The sequence below is a fragment of the Microplitis mediator genome, chromosome 3 (assembly GCF_029852145.1).
Source record: "Microplitis mediator isolate UGA2020A chromosome 3, iyMicMedi2.1, whole genome shotgun sequence".
NCBI lineage: Eukaryota > Metazoa > Arthropoda > Insecta > Hymenoptera > Braconidae > Microplitis > Microplitis mediator.
Genome location: NC_079971.1, coordinates 17,698,833 through 17,718,401, shown reverse-complemented (window position 1 = coordinate 17,718,401; position 19,569 = coordinate 17,698,833). Strand labels below are relative to the sequence as shown.

At 34.0% G+C, this 19,569-nt stretch overlaps 2 protein-coding genes across 3 annotated transcripts in view; both read left to right on the top strand.

Moving 5' to 3' along the window:
• Positions 1-19,569, top strand: part of LOC130665201 (zinc finger protein 2-like) — a 135,347-nt gene that overhangs the window by 18,614 nt on the left and 97,164 nt on the right. The window lies entirely within an intron of this gene.
• LOC130665950 (uncharacterized) lies at positions 3,333-4,628 on the top strand. The gene has a single exon (XM_057466580.1). The coding sequence runs from the start codon at positions 3,333-3,335 to the stop codon at positions 4,626-4,628; it is 1,296 nt and encodes a 431-aa protein (XP_057322563.1).

Sequence of the window (19,569 nt, the reverse complement as noted above, 5' to 3'; positions counted from 1 at the left end):
TTTTAAGAACATCATTTTTTTGGTTTGAAACATTATTGACTTGATCCAAGACGACACTTAATCACATTAAACATTTACTTTATTTTTAATTTAAAATATGATGTCAGCGTTGCTCTATAATTTTACGCTCCAACTTTATTTTTGAAAAATACTGACTCGGATGTATTGAACGCATATCCTTTGAGTTAAAAAACTTGTCTGCTACCCCGTACAGCCTGTAGACTAACATAGTTCCGGTATATTGGAACATCAAATTTAAACGATAAATACTATGAAAACGGTATCGAGGTCTGTCTACTTTACATGGTTTTGAATCAGATGGGGGAGTTTCAGAATCAAGCGACAGTTAAATTCTGGGACTGAATTTTGACCATTACTCTCCATTTAAGTCGGTATTACTGGGAGGAAAAGTTTGGGATTCTTTAAGAAAAAAATTTTTTTTTTCAGCTTAAGAAAACTATACTTGCCCGATTAGGATTTTGGTGAGGCTTGCCGAAAAATCAGTTTAGCCTGAACTAGGCTTACCTAACTAAGGTAAGCCTGATTCGTATCTTATCAGATGTTCATGAGGCAAAACGAACATTGAAATGCCGAAAAAATTCCAGATTCGATTGTGATCACGAAACTCTGTGGCATTGCCAAAGTACGGCATACTATTGGAATTCCTGACTGGTAGGTAGCAATGGTAACCTAACCCTTTAACGGCAAAGTCGGACAAAATCGTACCCACGATGCCAAAGTGGGGATAGCCAATAGCATGCGCTCACCGTCCCCACTACCTCAGTTTACGAGACTCAGGTTCGGTCAATACCGAAGTTCACTCATGTGGTGGGTTCCTTTAGTGCCCTTTCATTTGTTATTCTAATATATTCAATGATTTTATTTATTTAATTATTTTAAATAAAATAAATTATTTCAAGTTTTTTTTAAAAGAAAATTGAAGTCAACTTTTTTTTTTTTTTAATCATACATTTCTCATAATTTTCATTTTTTTAAAATTCTTATCTTTGATTGTGAGGACCTCATCATATGTACGGTACTGCTCACCAGAGCTCACGAATACACACTAACTCAGATACGTGCCGGCCGCATGACAGGCCGCAAAACGGTGAAAACGCCCAAAAGCGTTAAAGGGCTAAGGTATGCCGAAGTTTGGTATATCAAAGTCAGACGAAACTAGGAAAGTCTGTGGCAAGTCGCACTCTGGCTTAATATTGGAATTCCTGACTGGTAGGTAGCAATGGTAACTATACTATATATATCCCGACTGGAATTCCGATGCGGCATGCCAAAATACCGATTCAGGACGAATGAGGCTTTCCGTAATACGGCAAGCCTAATTTGAACCTTGTTCAGTCCTTATGAGGAAAGTCGAAACTCAATATACCAACACTTTTCAAAATCCGTTGTTATTAGGAGTTTTCAGTTGGGCGTAAGTCCAGTGTATCTTTGGAATTTCTGATTAAAACGCAATGAGGATGGCCAAATGCTTGCCAAAGCTACACGGAGAAAACGAGTCTAGAAAACATTTTAATGTTTACTATATGTAAGTAAGAAATGCTAATGCAAGTCAATGGATGCATTACTCTTACTATTTATGACTAGATGTATAGTAAAATTCACAAAACAGTATTTAATAGGGGAGGAGGTAGGGCAAAGTGGGCCCCGTAAGCTAAAAATGGGATTATCTTTTATTTTTTTCACTCGTTACACTACTTTATAGACCCTTGTTTGTTATTTAACATTGATGAGCTGTGTCCATTAAAATGAAAAAATCTAAAATGTGGGGCAAAGTGGGCCCCCATCTAAAAAAATTGTGTAAGACAAATTTATTGCTCATTTTACTTTTTTTAAATTCTACACTTCAAATGTGTTACGAATAAGCTGTGATCATAAGAAGTTATGAATTTTAAAGTATAGGGCAAAGTGGGCCCCCTCCAAAAATTTGTCATGAAATTTTTTTTCATTTGCTTTACTTTTTTTAAGTTTATTTAAATGCATGCTGAATTGTGTTACGTTCCCGTAATATTTTATTGATTAAATTAAATTAATTATTTTTAATAAATTAATTTTTTGCAATGTAACCGAAATCGGTTACGATAAGAGAGTCGCCGTGGCTCGCGGGTAGTCAAAACAGATGACGATGCATGAGACTCGGGCCACGACGATTCTCTCACAGGGAACCTGAGATGCGGTGTCAACAATTTGTCAACTCTTTTGCTTTATTATATTTTTATAACGACAAAATAGTCAGTCCTTCGAGAGAGCTCATAGAGCTCGATCCTCTGCTCTCTATACAGTGAATGAACATAATTAATTCTAAATTAATTCAACCTTATTTTGGGGTGCCAATTGGCACCCCAATAGTTTCACCTACACTATGACCTATCCATTCACTATCCAAAATAAATAATTACAATAAAATAATCGACGACCAAGGCCCACCGGGGGTCTGTCGATACTCCAATGAGGCCAAACCTGAATTAAATTTAATAATTAAAAATTATTTTTATTTTTAATTAGTTTGGGGTAATTCTCAAAACGTAACAGTGGTGCTGTGACTAGGTCAGTGACCATTGTTTATAGACGATACAAATAATTATTAAATAATCAAAAATTAATATTGGGAATTATTCAAAACGTAACAATTGAAATTTTTCAAACAGCGCTCTTTGTTTACGCATGCGTGAATCTCTCATTTTGAAATAGTTTCTGCGCATGCGCACTGGAATATGCTCCGAACCTCCACCAGCTGATCCACTTAACCTGGATAACCTGTCAATAGTGTGTTAGTAAACATTGGAAATTTTAGCAAGGGCATAGCTGTTAATCAGCTAATAAAAAATATTATTATTACTCTTATTTATTGAAGATGATGCGAAATTATAAAAAAGAATGTGGACATCAAAAATGGAATCAACTGTCCATGGCGAAAGCTATTACTGAAGTTGTAAACGGTAATTTAGGTGTCAAAGCTGCTGCTAAAGCTTACAACGTTCCACGGTCAACTCTACAACGAAGAATAAAAATTTACAAAATTAATTCTAACTTAGAATCTAGTACCGAAAAACGTAACGAAATAAATTATTGCTATTCTTGGAACTTTAATATATTAATATAGTGTTCATTTTTAATTAATTTATACTTTTATTTTTCAATGATAGGTTTAGGAAGATATGAGACTGTCTTTAGTCCGAAACAAGAGGAAGATTTGGTGAAATATTTGAAAGAGCAGGAAAAGCGGCTGGCTGGTTTAACTACCAAATGAACTTCGTATACTGGCATATCAACTAGCTGAAAAGAATGGAATCGAACATCCTTTTCAACAGGGCATGGCTGGGCGTAACTGGTGTCGGGCTTTTCTCAAGCGTCATGCAAAAGAGTCATCAATACGCAAGCCACAATCAACATCTAAATATCGAGCTATTGGTTTTAATAAAATTGCAACTCAAAATTTTTATGATCTGTTAGAATCAGTAATTATTAAATATAAACTTACACCTGACCGAATTTATAATGCTGATGAAACCGGAGTTACAACTGTTCCTAAGCATCAGTCAAAGATTATAGCACCTAAAGGAAAGAAGCAAGTTGGTGTTTTAATTTCGGCAGATCGAGGACAGTTGGTTACGATAGAGATTTGCGTATCGGCTGCTGGAACTTATTTGCCTCTTATGTTTGTACTTCCTCGAAAGAAGTTACCCGCTCGATTATCTGAAATACTTATTGATAATTGCTGGGCCCAATGCCATTCTAGCGGTTGGATAACGAGTGAGCTATTTTTCAAATGGTTTGTTTCGTTCGTTGAAATTGTCCAACCAACAGAAGAAAGACCTGTTTTATTAGTTTTAGATGGACACACGACCCATACACAAAATTTGGATGTTATAAATTATGCCAGAAAACATCACATAATTATAATATGCTTGCCTCCTCACTGCACGCATCGACTCCAACCTCTAGATGTGAGTGTCATGCGTCCAGCTTCGATAGCATATTCTGATGCAGTTAAACAACGGTTGAGAGAGCACCCCGGTCGTGTCGTGACAGCCAATGATATACCTCGAATTTATGGTGAAGCTTTAAAATCTGCTGCGAAACCTGAAACCATCAAAAATGGCTTCAAAAAAACCGGAATCTGGCCTTTCAACAGATCAGTTTATTCTGACGAAGCTTTTGTCGCTGCTGGTACTTCAACCCCGGAGATTCCATCGAGTAATGCTTCTACTGCTACTAGTACTACTGCAACTAATACTGATGATGATGACGATGATGATGATGATGGTGATAAAGCCAATGTTAGTAGCAGCAGTGATGAAGAAATGCAGGAGGTTACCAATAAAATGACCAATGATCATAATAACGAAGCTGCTGATGCTGATGACGATGATGCTTATGATTGTGATAATAATGACGATGATGATGGACCCGAATTGCAGTGTCTTAGTCAGAGAATAAGTTCAATTTCGATGATGGCGGATCAAATAGTAACCGATGATTTTCAAACTCAGTCACGCGGTGAAGATATTGAAGAAGAAAAAGAAAACGAAGAAATTGTTGCTCATTCTTCAAGGATGACTGCTAACGAATACAAGTGCCAATTTCTTCGTGAAGCTTATGGAGACTAGAGTTTCTCAGATACTGATGAGGAACCAGAAAAGAAGCGAAAATTAGACGAATTCAATATTGCCCCGCAAACTATCCTCCCTTTTATGGAAAATCAAACTAGTATTAGCAATTCAAGGCGTAAAAGTACTGCGATTATCACAAGCTCACCGTATAAGCAAAAACTTTTAGACAAGAAGCAGCAATCGAAAAACGTACCTACGAGGAACAAAACACTGGGTGGTACAATTAAAGGAAAGGGGAAAGGGAAAGGAAAATCAAAGCAGTCTGTTGATGATACTGCTTGCATTTTCTGTGAAAAATTATATTCCGAGTCTGTCGAATCATGGATTCAATGCGGCCAGTGTAAAAATTGGGCCCATGATTCTTGTGCTGGAGTAAAAAATAAAGTCGTTCGAAGCTACACGTGCGATATATGTAAATAAATGTAAATAATTATTGTATTTGTTTTATTTTGTTAAAAAAGAAATAACCTAATTAGTTATAAGTAATTTTGTAAGGCATAAATAGGCTAATATGTAATATTAGTATATGTAATAATAATAATATGTAATAAATTAATAGTCGTCAAAAAGTAAAGGTGACTTGTTATGAGACTGTTCATGAAAAATTTCAGGGTGCCCACTTTGCCCCCAAATTTTTGAGGCCTTCCAAATTTTAGGGGGGCCCACTTTGCCCCCCCCCCTCCCCTACTATACACGGAAAGAAAACTATGGGAATTCTTGCTATGCATTGTGGTAACTATTCCCATAATGGTATGGGAGCTAGTCCTATAATATTATGGGAACAATTCCCATAATTTGAATTTTTTTGAATATTCTGTACTGGGAAAAAATTTTTGTTAAAAATTTCAATGTTTTTGCCAAATATGAACTTTTTTTTCAATGTTTGAATTTTTGTTTTTATATTTAATAATATTTCTGTGTATCGTAGAAGCCATTTCCATACTTTTCTTTGAATTAATATTTTCATCATAGTATGGGAACCATTCCCATAATATTATATGAATGTTTCCTATTGGCAGGGAGCGCAACAAAAACGACATCTGATGGTTACAAAAAATCATGCTCGAGAATTATGATAGATATATAAAATCAGTATAAAAAATAAAAATTTGTTATAAAATCAAAATACAAAAATTGATAATGATATAAATAAAAAAGTGCAATTGTATTTTTGATAGAGAAAATTAAATTGAATATATTTCGATAAAGAAACTAAGGATAAAAAATTTTAATAAATAATAAATACTATTATTTTAGAATAGAATAAGGTTAACCGATAAAACAAATAATACATGACAACTACAATAATAAACGTTTAAAAAATAGTAGAATAGTAATTTACGTTTTTTAACAAAATTCTAGTAAATAATTTTATTGTAATTCATGATAATTTGCTTATAAATCGTAACTAAGAAAGTATTAACTTATAATGTTTTTTTAAAAAATTTATTTTAAGGCAATCATAAAAACCATGATCTAAACCGGATTTGAATCAGTTAATTATAAAATATTGTTTTAACTTTGAACGATGAGCAGAGGCAAACGTTAATGACACAATAACTATTATAAACTATTTTAAACTTAATATTCACATGTTTATTTTCCACAAGAGCATGATTTAACGAAATTGTGCCCATATCGAGCGCTGCGATCGATTTAGTTGTCCCCACCATATACTAGACTCCCTGCCAATAATAGTCTGAGAATCATTCCCATAATATTATGGGAATGATTCCAATAGCATTATGGGAACCGTTACGATAATAATATGGAAATATTTCTCGTACTACTATAGGAACCATTCCTATAATATTATGTGAATGGTTCCTATCAAATATGGGGTTCATTTCTATATATTATGGGAATGATTCCCATAATATCATAGGAACAATTCCTATAAATTATAGGAACCCGATGAAAAAAGATTTTGTCTAATCATATATGATCATGCATAATTGTCTATATATGATCAGATCCAAAAATTGGCCAGATCTGATCATATATAACTTGATCTGTTTATATATGAACAGATATGATTATATATAACCATGCATGAACGAATGTAGTCAATTTTAGAATCTCATTTAGAATATCTGTAAATTATTAATTAAGTAATTTAATGAGGATTTATTGTCTTTATCAATATAAATGTCGGCTAAAATTAAATAATAAAAAAAAAATTGTTATCCGTTGACTACTATTTTACTACGAGGTCACCCGTCCAATTAATGTCCCATGTCGATGCTGCTTAACTTTGGTTATCGATGGATTGTGGTCTGATCCTCTAGTCTGTTCTACACTTATAATTAAGAAAAGTTTATGGCATTACTTAACTCAAATAATCAAATTGATACTTTATACTTTTAAATTGCTGCCGAAACCTTTGAACATTTTTTAAGTATAGGGGATTTAAGTTTGATTGATAGTTGACAGAATAAAAATTTAATAACTTTGATATTAAAAAATTGTCATATTATTTAATATTTATATATATATTTTATTGGAACTATATACATAATTAAATATTTATAGGTTTCATATCAATAAAGTCTGATCAGATTTAATCATACATAGACATATATAACTACATATAAGTTTATATCAGTCATGTCTGATCAGATCCAATCATATATAAGCTTATGCACGACGATACATGAATTTATATTAACCATGTCTGATCAGATCGAATCATGTATAGACTTATATATGATTATGTATGGGATTATAACAGCTAGGTATGATTATATCTAATTATATATAGACTTATATATGGTTATATATGGGGTCATAACAGCCAGGTATGATCAGATCTAATTATATATAGACTTACATATAATCAGATCTGATCAGATCTAATTATATATAGACTTATCTATAATCAGATCTGATCATATATAGACTTATATATGGGCTTATAACAGCCAGGTATGATCAGATCTAATTATGTATGGGGTCATATGTAATTATATATAATTATATATGACCCCATATATAATCATGCATGATTATATATAACTTCATATATGATTATATATCATCATATATGATCATATATATGAACATATATAATCATATATGATTAGACAAAATCTTTTTTCATCGGGTAACCATTTCTATAATTATAAGAACCATTCGTATATTGTTGTGGGTAGCATTCTAATAATTATAGGGACTGTTCCTATCATTACGAAAAATATTCCTATAATTATAAGAACTGCTCCCATAATTTATGGCCATAGTTCCTATGTTGGTATAGGAAAAATTTTATAGAATTATGGGAACCATTTCCATAATTTTCATTCCGTGTATGTTAATCTAAAAAATTGCTATATTATTACTTTTACTACTAATTTATTTGTATTCTTTATTAATTGAACAGCAAATTTTATAAAGAAAATATTAAATTATTACTAAGCGTTCAGTGCTACATTTGATCATACGATTCAACCATTTTACTCTCTGAAAATATAAAAATTAACTAAAAACATTCATTAAATACCATACAGAATACAAATATTACAATCTGTTTAGTGATTTCTGTAAACTAGATGAATAGCGTAGGATAAGGTATTGTACAGCAGCTAAAAATTACTACACGACTTGTAATTTTTCTGAAGCAGATTGATAAAATTAAAAGTTGGTGGGATAGCATATGCAAATATGTATAACAAGCTCAGAAACTTTCATTCAAATGAGACATCGGACCGTCAGACATAGAAAAGGACTGATCCTGATCCTGATCCTGATCCCGCGCGGGATATCAGGGTTCGAATCTCGGTTAAAACAATGTATTTTTTAAAAATAAAAATTGACACCAAACCAATACGCATGACATAAATAATAATAATAACAATAATAATAAATGCCCACGGTGCATGTGTGGCCAGTGGGGATTTTGTTTACCCCGTGGCGCATCGTGGGCAATGTAGGTCAGCCCTCCACCTGCTGACCTACTTATCGCACAACAACTTTTGCATTAGGTTAACTTCCTAATGTAAAGTAAAACTGAGTTCAAGACGATTCTGAACCCAGAAAAGCTCCCCATAACCGGCCCTTCTCGGATAAGGGCTACCCACTAGCTGGGCAGAGCACCAAGATTCCGAGCGATGACGACCTTGATAAACAACGGACTGCAATTAGTTGGACGGATGAATTACGAGCCGATCTCTTGATGTGCTATCATAACAGTGAACCGGCTACATAGCTAGAATGCATGCTCTCTGGAGCAATATGCACCCTATCCATAGCCATTTTTCACAACAACATCTTTGTGACTATGCCTCTCATCTCCGGTGAACACGAAGATCTCTGTTGGGGAACAGACTATTTCATCGTCTGTCATTTCCAGCACAGTTACATCAAGAGAGACGTCGTTCTTCTGGAGACGCCGACAATGATTTTCAAAGATGATAAGTATGTACCTCTAAAAAGACACGCTACCTTAAAGACCAACTTGACACGGAGAACCAAGAACTATTTTTACGGATTCAGGAAGATTCTACTCTAATCACCATCAATCAAGCTGTCTACGATGCTGCCTCCTCGCTCTTACCTCCAGCAAGAAGAAATACTTTTTCGCCTGAGGCTAAGATGAGAGGTCGCATTGGGCAGCTTTCACTGTAGATTGATGATCTCCGGAAATATATCTCCTGCATTCAATGTGTGATTGAGTATGTAAATGCTCGTAAAGCGTTTACATCTAAAGTCCGCCGTATTGCGGCTGGACTACGATATCAGCATCATACACTGAATAAGGAGCGTCTTCTTAATATTAAAGAAGATTTCCTTAACAGGTTCCGGGCTCTAGTGACTGCTAAAAAGTCACTAGGAAAAAAGCTAAAGCGGCTTACCGATAACTCTTTGTTTCGGTTGAGCCTTTCACGCTTTCTGACACCTAAGATATCTGTTTCTGGTGATCCCCCATCCATCAAGTGAGTAGAAGCCTTCTGGTCCGAGTTGTATGGTGATCAACTGAACGTGAATCGTGACACTCCAGCTCCCAACGACTTCGAAGCATTTTGTCGAGAACACCGCAACGACAATGCTGATAAAGAGAGCCCTGAAGTCAGCGTGGAAGAGGTTCGTTCAGCTCGAAATAATGGTAAAAACTGGGCTGCTCCAGGTCCAGATGCCATCAATTTATTTTGGTGGAAGAAATTAACTTCTACCCACAGTCGTCTGGTTCGGATTTTTACCGCATTTATCAGAGGCAACGAACCAATTTCATGCTGGCTTGTAGAAGGGTGAACCGTGCTCATCCCCAAGGAAGGTGAGTTGTCTGACCCAAAGAACTACAGGCCTACCACCTGTTTGAATGCGGTTTATAAGATTTTCACTAAAATCTTAAATAATCGCATTCTGAAGGAGATAGAACCTGTGCGGCAGCAGATATTCGACAACGTGGCAGTAAAAGAGGCCTGTCAGTTTGCAAAGAGAATCTGTTAGTAGATCGTTGTGTCATTCAAGATGCGATCCACTATCAGCGCAACCTGTCGATGGCCTGGATTGACTACCGTAAGATATTTGACTCAACACCTCATGAACTTGTCCTCTTTTTGCTCAAATGCCTTGGGGTCAATCGCGATACAGTGAGATGCATTCAGCGTACGATGAAACTTTGGTGAACACGGTTCCACATTTTATGAGGCAACGACAAATGTGTGATCGAAGTTGTACAGTACAAAAGAGGAGTCTTTCAGGGAGATTTTCTGAGCCCTCTGCGGTTTTGCATCGCACTGGTGCCAATATCTGTTGCGCTACGCCATACCCTCGGATACTCAGTGGGTCCACCAACTGATCGAAAATATTCAATCATACACTTACTCTGCATGGATGATCTGAAGGTATATGCTCCAGATGAGGAACACCAGACAGCCTTGATCATTGTAGGGGAGTATACACGAGATGTCGGCATGGCTTTTGGGTTGGACGAATGCGCGGTCGTTAATGTGGTGAAGGGTAAGTGCTCTGATTTGCGCGAAAATATCGAGTTAGTAGATGGGAGCGTCATTGATCATCTTGACGCCGGAGAGTCGTACAAATATCTAGGGATTGACGGGAGTCCTATCCAGGACGTCTCTAAAATCAAAACGAATTTCTGCGCGAGTATGTACGGAGACTCCGGAACATCTGGTCGTCAGAACTTTCCGGAAAGAACAAAGTCACCGCAACAAACATGCCATCCTGGCACTACTCTACTCTTTCGGTGTCCTCAAATGGTACCGAGAAGAGCTTAGAGACCTTGATGTCAAGACGCGTAAAGTCATGAACATCAGTCGGAGCATGGACTCTAAATCTTCACTCACCAGATTATACCTTTCCCGGCACATCGGTGGGAGAAGTCTACAGAGTTTGGAGTGCCTACATGGTCGTTTGGTTTTGGGTTTAACATACGAAGTCAATTTCACTGCAGATGAAGATGACTTCTTTATGCCAATTGTTCATCGTCATGAGAATGGGCATAAGGGAGCGTTCTTATATAAGGCAGCAATGTACGCGACAAAATCCCTCGGTCTTGAAAGAATAATCCCTCTTATTGAACTCATTAAGGAGGAATTTAAGAGAGTTATCAGGAACGCTGAGCAGCAAAATCTGTTCAGTACACACATGGACAAGTCCATGCACAGCGTATTCTTTAAACACGTGCGTGATCATGGCTCGTCCACCAAGTTGACGTTTTCCTTTCTTAAGTCAGCTGGCCTCAAGTCCGATACCGAAGGGTATATCTTTGCCTGCCAAGATGGTGTGATCAACACTCTCGAATACCTTGCTAAAGTGTTCCAGATGCAGCTACCCGACACACTGTGTAGGATGTGTGAGCAACATCCTGAGACGCTTGTGCATCTCTTATCAGCATGTCCTGTGCTGGCAAGAGGTGCATACATTTAGCTTCACAATGCTGCTCTGCGAGTATTTTATTACCACCTTAGACATACGCAGGTATCGATAAAACACCAGTGCTGCCTTATCTGCCAGGAGATATTCCGCAAGTTGTTGAGAATGACCATTGCCGTATTTATTGGAACCTGGCATTCGCAACGACGCGAAAGATTGACCACAATAAACTTGATATTGTGCTCTTCGATAAAACCTCTTGTAACATTTATATCATCGAGTTCTCAGCACCTGCTGAGTATAACATCACAGTAAAAGAAGAGTACGAACACCGGATATATTAGTATCTCCTATTTGAAATTGGCAAACTTTACCCAAGCTTGTCGTACTCACTGTTGGCGTCCTAGGAGGGGTGAAACAGACTTTTGTGTTCGCACTGACTAGAATACCAACTTGTTCATCGCAAGTTGAGTTTCTGGCATCGCGGATGCAGAAGGATGTAATTCTTGGATCCCTTTGTCTACTTAGGCAAAGAAACTTGGCCTGCTGTGCACGCTGATCATCTTGTTGATGGAGCATCGTAGCAGTAACAAATTAGTGCTCAGGTGAGGCCCTCGGTAAAGTCGGACTACTAAAGATAACCCCTTGAGCATTCAACTAAAAAGAAATAATAATAATAATAATAATAATAATAATAAAAGTTGAAAAATTATTGAAAATTTAATTTGATTTATTTCCATTCTAATATTGTAAAATTTACGAAACGGGATAGTAAAATTCACTAAATATACAGTCAAATTTACTAATGCAGTTTATATTTAATCCCACATTTAAATAATAAAAATTACTAAGTATAACTAAAAATAAAATTCTCTAGAAAGTAACATTAACACAATTTCAATAGTGTTTTAGGATTACAATATCAATTTAGTAATTTTAACTCATACTTGCAAGTAAAAGTTGTTATATTTTTAGGTAGATTTTTTTAAAAATCTAACTATTGTATTTGTCCTCATGGTCGATTTTTCAAGGGATTTCGTCGTAAACTATCATAATTAGTTGAGTAGAGTTCAAAAATACCATTCTTTAAAAAATTTATATATGTATGTATATATATTTATGTAATATAACGCACTTTTGAGGACACGATTGCGTCTACAATTCTTACCCGATCTTAATGAATTTTTGTCCACTTATTTTATGTGTAATTACCACGGTTAAGTTCGAAGATGGGCCGAATCGGTTGATTAGTTCAGAAGTTATGGCTGTTTGAAATTTTTACGATTTTTCGAAAAAATCAGTTTTTAATCACTTATAAAGTCCATATAACTTTAAAACTAAAATTCATAGAGAATTTCTGTAAAAAGTATTTCTAAGCTTGACTAATAGGTTTTAACTTATGACCTTAAACTTTACATTTTGACCTTTTCTTCCAATGATTTGATAGCCTTGAAAATTTTAATGGAATCAAGAAATGTCGAAAATATGGTTTTCATTCCACATAACTTGTGCTTGTCCCATTATAATCCAGTTTCGTTAGCTGTATCTTATTTCGCACAAAATAACCTGTAAATTTCACTGCTATTTTGTATTTTAAAAGTAGTTCTTTTATTATTTATGATGTATCAAATGTACCTTTAATCTCTATGGTTATCACTGGTCTTGTCATTACGAAAGCACCCACATTTCTTATCGGATCTTAATGAAATTTTTTACACTTATTCTATAGCAGATTATCTTGATCAAATTCGAAGATGAGCTAAATTAGTCAATTAGTTTTGAAGTAATGGTTGTTTGCAATTTTTACGATTTTTCGAAAAAATCAGTTTTTATTCACTGTTGAAGTCCATATAACATTAAAATTAAAACTGATAGACAATTTCAGTAAAAAGTATCATAAAGCTTGATTAGTAAGCTTTAATATTTGACCTTAAACTTTATGTTTTGACCATTTCTTCCAATAACTTGATGGCCTTGAAAACTCTAAAGGAATCAACAAATGTTGCAAATATGGTGTTCATTCTACATAACTTATGCATTTCCCGTTATAATACAATTTTGTCAGTTGAATTTTATAGTGAACAAAATAACCTGTAAATTTCCGAATATTTCATATTTCAAAAGTATTCCTTTTATTATTTATGATGTATCAAATGTACCTCTAATCCCTATGATTATCACTGGTCTTGCCATCGTAATAGTGATTACAATTATGATCTCATATTAATTAAATTTTCTATACTTTGTTTACGTGAAGGTTAGTTTAATACATTACCTATATAATGTTTTGTCAAATCAACTATCTGGAGTTCTCTATCGAAAATAGTCGTTGTCTTTTTTTACCCTCACTCTAAGAAAACGAGCCTAATATCATATCATGTCTATACACTAACATGTATCACAAGATATGTATGTATGTAACTTTTTATATAGATTAATTGGAAAATCTACCTTCCATTTCGGCTGCCGAATGGCCTTTTTTGCTCTGTGTAGGTACGCCAAACTTGGCTGTTATTAGGAAAATCTTTGTCATTGCCTAAGTAGGGTATATCTCTGGAATTCCTAGCTGGTACCTAATACTATTTAAATAGCATAAATAAACTCAGGAGCCACAATCGGTAGTGTAGAGTAGTAGTTAAAGCATCGGTCTTTCGTGCGTAGGGTCCCGGGTTCGAATACCACAATAGCGGTCCTTGATAGAGTAAGCGTTTTTCCTTGAATCAAAAATTTCTAATTCGATTGAAAATTAAGATAACATTTAATTAGCACGTCTGATAATTAGCACAACTGCCCTGCAAAAATAATTTTAAACGATAAAAAAAAATTTTTTTTTTATTAATTTAGTTAAACAAAATTATATGATCATTACAGTCATACGTGACCATATATTGCCAATTTCTATGTAGAATCATAAAGCTCGTATGCAATGCGAGCCTCATGCGGTTCCCTCACTTGGTGCGAACTTGGTTTAAGCTACCACCAGCATGGTTTCCAAACCACTGCCTAAAAAGGAAGCCAAATTAGGCAGTGCCTCGCAACTGTGATACTTTCGGGATCTCGATCTAGTTTGGTTGCTTCATTTGGCGCAAGTCTGGAATTTGGTATGCCTTATTCGAGCCTAATTACTGCCTAACTAAAATTTCTAGTTGGGTGGATCATGAATTTAAGTTTATCAATCGAAGTAAATTTTTTTTTATTTATGAATATCAATTTGAAGGAAAAATATTCTGGAACCAAAAAAAAAGTTTCTTTGTAATAATATTCTTTGTTCAAGTGAATTGTCCTGATTTAAGTTAGTTTCGTTTAGTGGAGTTTGTAGTTGTATTTGTACATGCACGGAGAAAAAAATATTGTTCTGAGAAGCATACTGTATAGTTACAGTAACAATACGAAAAAGTTATCTACTAGATTGTTACTGCAACGATCTACTGTATCGTTCTGACAACAATACGGTAGATAGCTCTGAGACCTATACCGTATCGTTTTGACGGCTAAACTGTATCGTTCTGAGCCCTATCTAACGTCACGTGCGTTGCAAATGATATGAGACGTCTAAAAATCTTTATCATTAATTAATAAATGATAAATAAATAATTTTGATTAAATAAAATAATTTATTTATTAAGCGTCTGCTAGCAACAATTATACCCGATAAACAAAATAGACACGAAAATGGATGCTTAAATAGGTTAGGTGGTGCCGTGTGAGGTGACGACTACGGAAAGTCGTATAGGGCTCACAGCTATCTAATAGATAGTTACAGGAACGATACGGTATTGTTACCATAAGTATACATATTGTTGTGGTAACGATCTACGAGTTGCTATACTTTAGATCGTTCGAGGAACAATATTTTTTTCTTCGTGTGCATTATTACTATTCGATTAACTGTTTCAATTGACTCCGAGCATTGAAATTTAAAGCTTCGATGTGATTATTTAATCTAAAACATTGTGTGTTATTTTGATTAAGCCGTGATTTCATATCAGTAAACGTGATTTGGCAGCCGGATGATTCGTACAGACAACTTTTCACTGCCTGGAATCGCGTTTTATTTTTTGCCACATAATATACCATTTCACAAAAATTGAGATTTCCGTTGAATTTTGAAAAATTTCTGTTATTTCTGCACTATGATTTCATGAATTTATTTCTAAAGACATTGACATTGTGAAACGGACATCTGGATTTTCTGTCTTTCGTTATTAAACTCTGTACAAGAGTCGTCAATTATGTATAAGTTGCTTCATATACATTTAGCAAATCGTTTTAACAGTGTCAAACCTCGTTTGATGCTACATCTGTTGCCATTATTTTTTATGCTCCACAGGATTGTCTAAAGTTTATATAAAGTTTACAGAAAAAAAGGCAAATTTCATAATGATTGTTGTGTTGTATACTCGTGACACAGTAAGGAAAAACAAAGATCTGCATCAAAGCAGCGAGAAAGTAAGGAAATAATTTTATCTGACATGTGCATTCTTAAGACACGTAGTTTTTGACCACACACGCACCTTCTTCTACCCAAACTCGATCTTCTTTGCAATAAGACAAAATGTTACCCAGCAATTACGCCTTTCAACCAAGTCACTGGACATCGAAATGTGAAATCAAGCGTTGCAAGTGTAACGGTTTCAATACGGCTATTTCGAGAATGAGTTTACTCCACTCAGCAATAAAAAAATATCGTAACCAAAATAATAATAAAAACATTCAATCCTGATATGATATCTTTGACCAGTAATATCCTATGCTTTATATTCACGAGTTAGAACAGGTATATTTAAATTTATATTTTAATGAAGGCTCAAAAATACTAGGCTGATTTCTGTGTTATATATTTACTAATCCAGATTATAAAAATTGTCTTCTTGTATGTAATAATTATTTTTTTTAATCTGATATATATAAATATATATATAGATATATATATATATATATATATATATATATATATATATATATATATATATATATATATATATATATATATATATATATATATCAGATAATAGTAATTTATGGTTTGAATTGTAATTTATTCTTTCTAAAAATATTTTTAATGCCCGGCTGTGATTATCAATTAATTTTGATTTTACTGAAGTTCAAAGATGGTTTAGTGAGGAATCTACTTCGATTCCGGCTGTCGAACGGTAATTTTTTTTGCTCCATCGATGAAATATTATTGAATATATCGGAAAAAAAATAACGCGGTGCGTTATAAGGTGTGCAATAGTATATTGTGTGACAAGGGATGAAACAAGATAATTTCAGACTAGGGTGAAGTTGGCTGCCCAAGCCGCAGGCAAGGGCTACCATCACCGGCCGTCTGAAATCGTGTTTTATCCTGAGTCACACGCTATATTTTTCATGATTACCTGCAACGGAACTTCAAGATTTAGAGTCAGCAGCCAGTAAGAAACAAGTTAATTTTAAGCCGATGATGCGGAGAACCGTTAAAGAATGAGAAATATGTGATTTACAGTCACTTATTAAATAGCAACTAAGATAAAAATATTATTTTCACTAATTTTTTAATAATTTTATTTGGTTACTTAAAACTGTCATTTAAAAAATAAAATGCGTAAATTGAAGTGACAAGTAAACAAATGAGAGTAATAAGGCTGCAAATGAACATTAAATATAACAAACACCAGGCAGAAACAATTATGTTTCTTCCCAAGGGAAGAAACAGGCGTTTCTGCCCGCTGTCTCAAGGTATTTGTAAGCTATGAATTCGCTAGCAGTTGTTTGCAGCATTGGCTTGAAATTAGCTTGTTTCGACTGGCTGTAGAGACACTGAAACTTTAAGGTATTACCAAAAAAAATTCATTTGTTTTTAAATTATTAAAATTTTTTTAACTCGAAAACTATGGGATTCAGAGACTTGATACGTAGATCTTTTTTTGAAAATAATTAAACTTCCTGCAAAATTTCCGAGTAGTTTAATAGTGAGTTACTACTCTAGCTACAGTAGCATTCTGTTTTGAGCAAGTAGTATACGAGATACTCAGCGCAAATCGGGAAAAACCATTTTTTTTTACTAACTTTCGTTTACTTCAAATGTTTACAACAATGTAAATACAACTGTATCTGAAAATGTTAAATTAGGTTTCGTGACTACTCATTTGTTTGGATTAACATAAGCGTCTTTAATTTTCTGACATGAATACTTTTCTTAATGTATTCATTTTTCATTTTATTGTTTTTAAATAAATGAAATCGTTTTCGTGCAAATTTTTTTTCGATGCAGATCTTATTTATTTAAGACAAGTATGAATTGCGGCAGGTTTTCCCATAAATTATTTGTGATATGATATAATAAATAACGTGACATAGCATATAACGTGGTGAAGTACAGCAGATTACTGTGCGACTATAAAGGGAGTTCTCTTTAGGTTTGCACCTGAGCAAGCTTCGTGACGACTGACAATTTTTTTTTCTGATTCAAATATGTCTTGTTGAAGGTCATTTGGATTTCACAAATATAATTACAATGTAAATTATTTTTTACTTAAAAATATTAAATTTAAATTAATAACTCGTTGGTTGAATATTTTTTTACATATTGTGACTATACATCTTTTCTTTTCATAAAATACTACATTTATAGAAATAACCATCCTTCTATTTGAAAGAATGTATAAAGATCTTGAAACATAACAAATTTATATTATTCGATTATAGTTTAATATGAAATGGAGTATTATATACAAGTCGGGTTGCATAAATGAGCCTTAAAATACATAGTTGACAAAAAATGAAGGAATACCTTTTTTTCATGAATATTTTTACTTTTTAAGATTATAAACATTAGTTTTTTCTTCCTATACTATTTTTTTTTTTTTTAATTAAAGACCTAACAGCCTAAGGTCAATAACAGGGTCAACTTACTTTAATGATTTGTATTGGTTCTGCTAATAATAATAATAATTATCAAATCGATGACTTGGTCGTAAGAAATAGTGATTTACAACGAATTAGCTGTGAAAAAATTGAATATTATCTATTCAAGAAAAAGCATTCACTATAAAATGTTAGTCTTTGATAACTTTCATATTGTAAAAATATATATATATATATATATATATATATATATATATATATATATCTGCGGTTGATATTTACGTAAAACATGACTAATTAGGTCATCTTAGTATTGGATCAAAGAAGCACCTGACAAAGCGTGCGTCGCATCATGCATTTACACATGACAGAGACTTCGAGTTTGAAAAGCGGTGCACAGAAAAAGATAGGATAAAAAAGTTGTAAGAGTGAGAAATAAAACAGATACAAACATTAAAAGAAGAGTGATAGACAGCTATAAAATGAAAATATTCACAAGGCGCTACGGCACCGTAAGTTTAATAAGCGGTTTTTTTCTGTTTTAAAACTTACACAGCAGATTACAATCAAGCGCGAATTTCAGTATAATCAACTTAATAGTTGGTCGCGCACGCGCAAGCGCAGGTGCATGATTCTTTGTTCATACAATATTTATTTATTTCGCCATGAAGTCTGAGCTCCTTGCGGCCATCCATAATACAAGTAGAAGGACAAAAATAGAATACAATATTAATAAACATTAATAAGTATAACAAAACCAATGCTCGGATTCTATTTTTGTACACATTACCCACAACAATTAAAGGATAAAAATAAAATCTAGAATTTTAAGGTGATTTCCAACAAGCTGTAACTCCGTGAAAAATCACAGCAGAGCAAAAAAAAAAATAAACTAAAGTTTTAAGATTCTGATTTTTATATCTTGAAGCCTAAAATTTTTGTTATTAGCGAGTTTTTAGTCATGATACACAGTTAGAAATTTCGTGTTAAATTCAACACAAATTATCTGTTGCAAACGGCCTACACAAATTGTTGTGTTAATTCAACACATTGCGTTTGTGTTGATTTTTAACACAAATTTTGTGGGACTGATTCGTCACCAATATAATCAAGTAACGGCCAAGGGAGGACGTTAACCGGAGGTGAGCAAAAAACTCATCCCATTGTTATGTAGTGTCTAACCACAGCCTCTCAAAAAATCACAAAATCTCAAGAAATCAAGAGACTGGACGAGGTGGGCTTGGAGAGGTTTGTCCGT

What these genes read in the sequence shown, in the direction of transcription:
- LOC130665950 (XM_057466580.1), top strand. Translation starts at nt 3,333, where the DNA reads ATGGCTGGGCGTAACTGGTGTCGGGCTTTTCTCAAGCGTCATGCAAAA.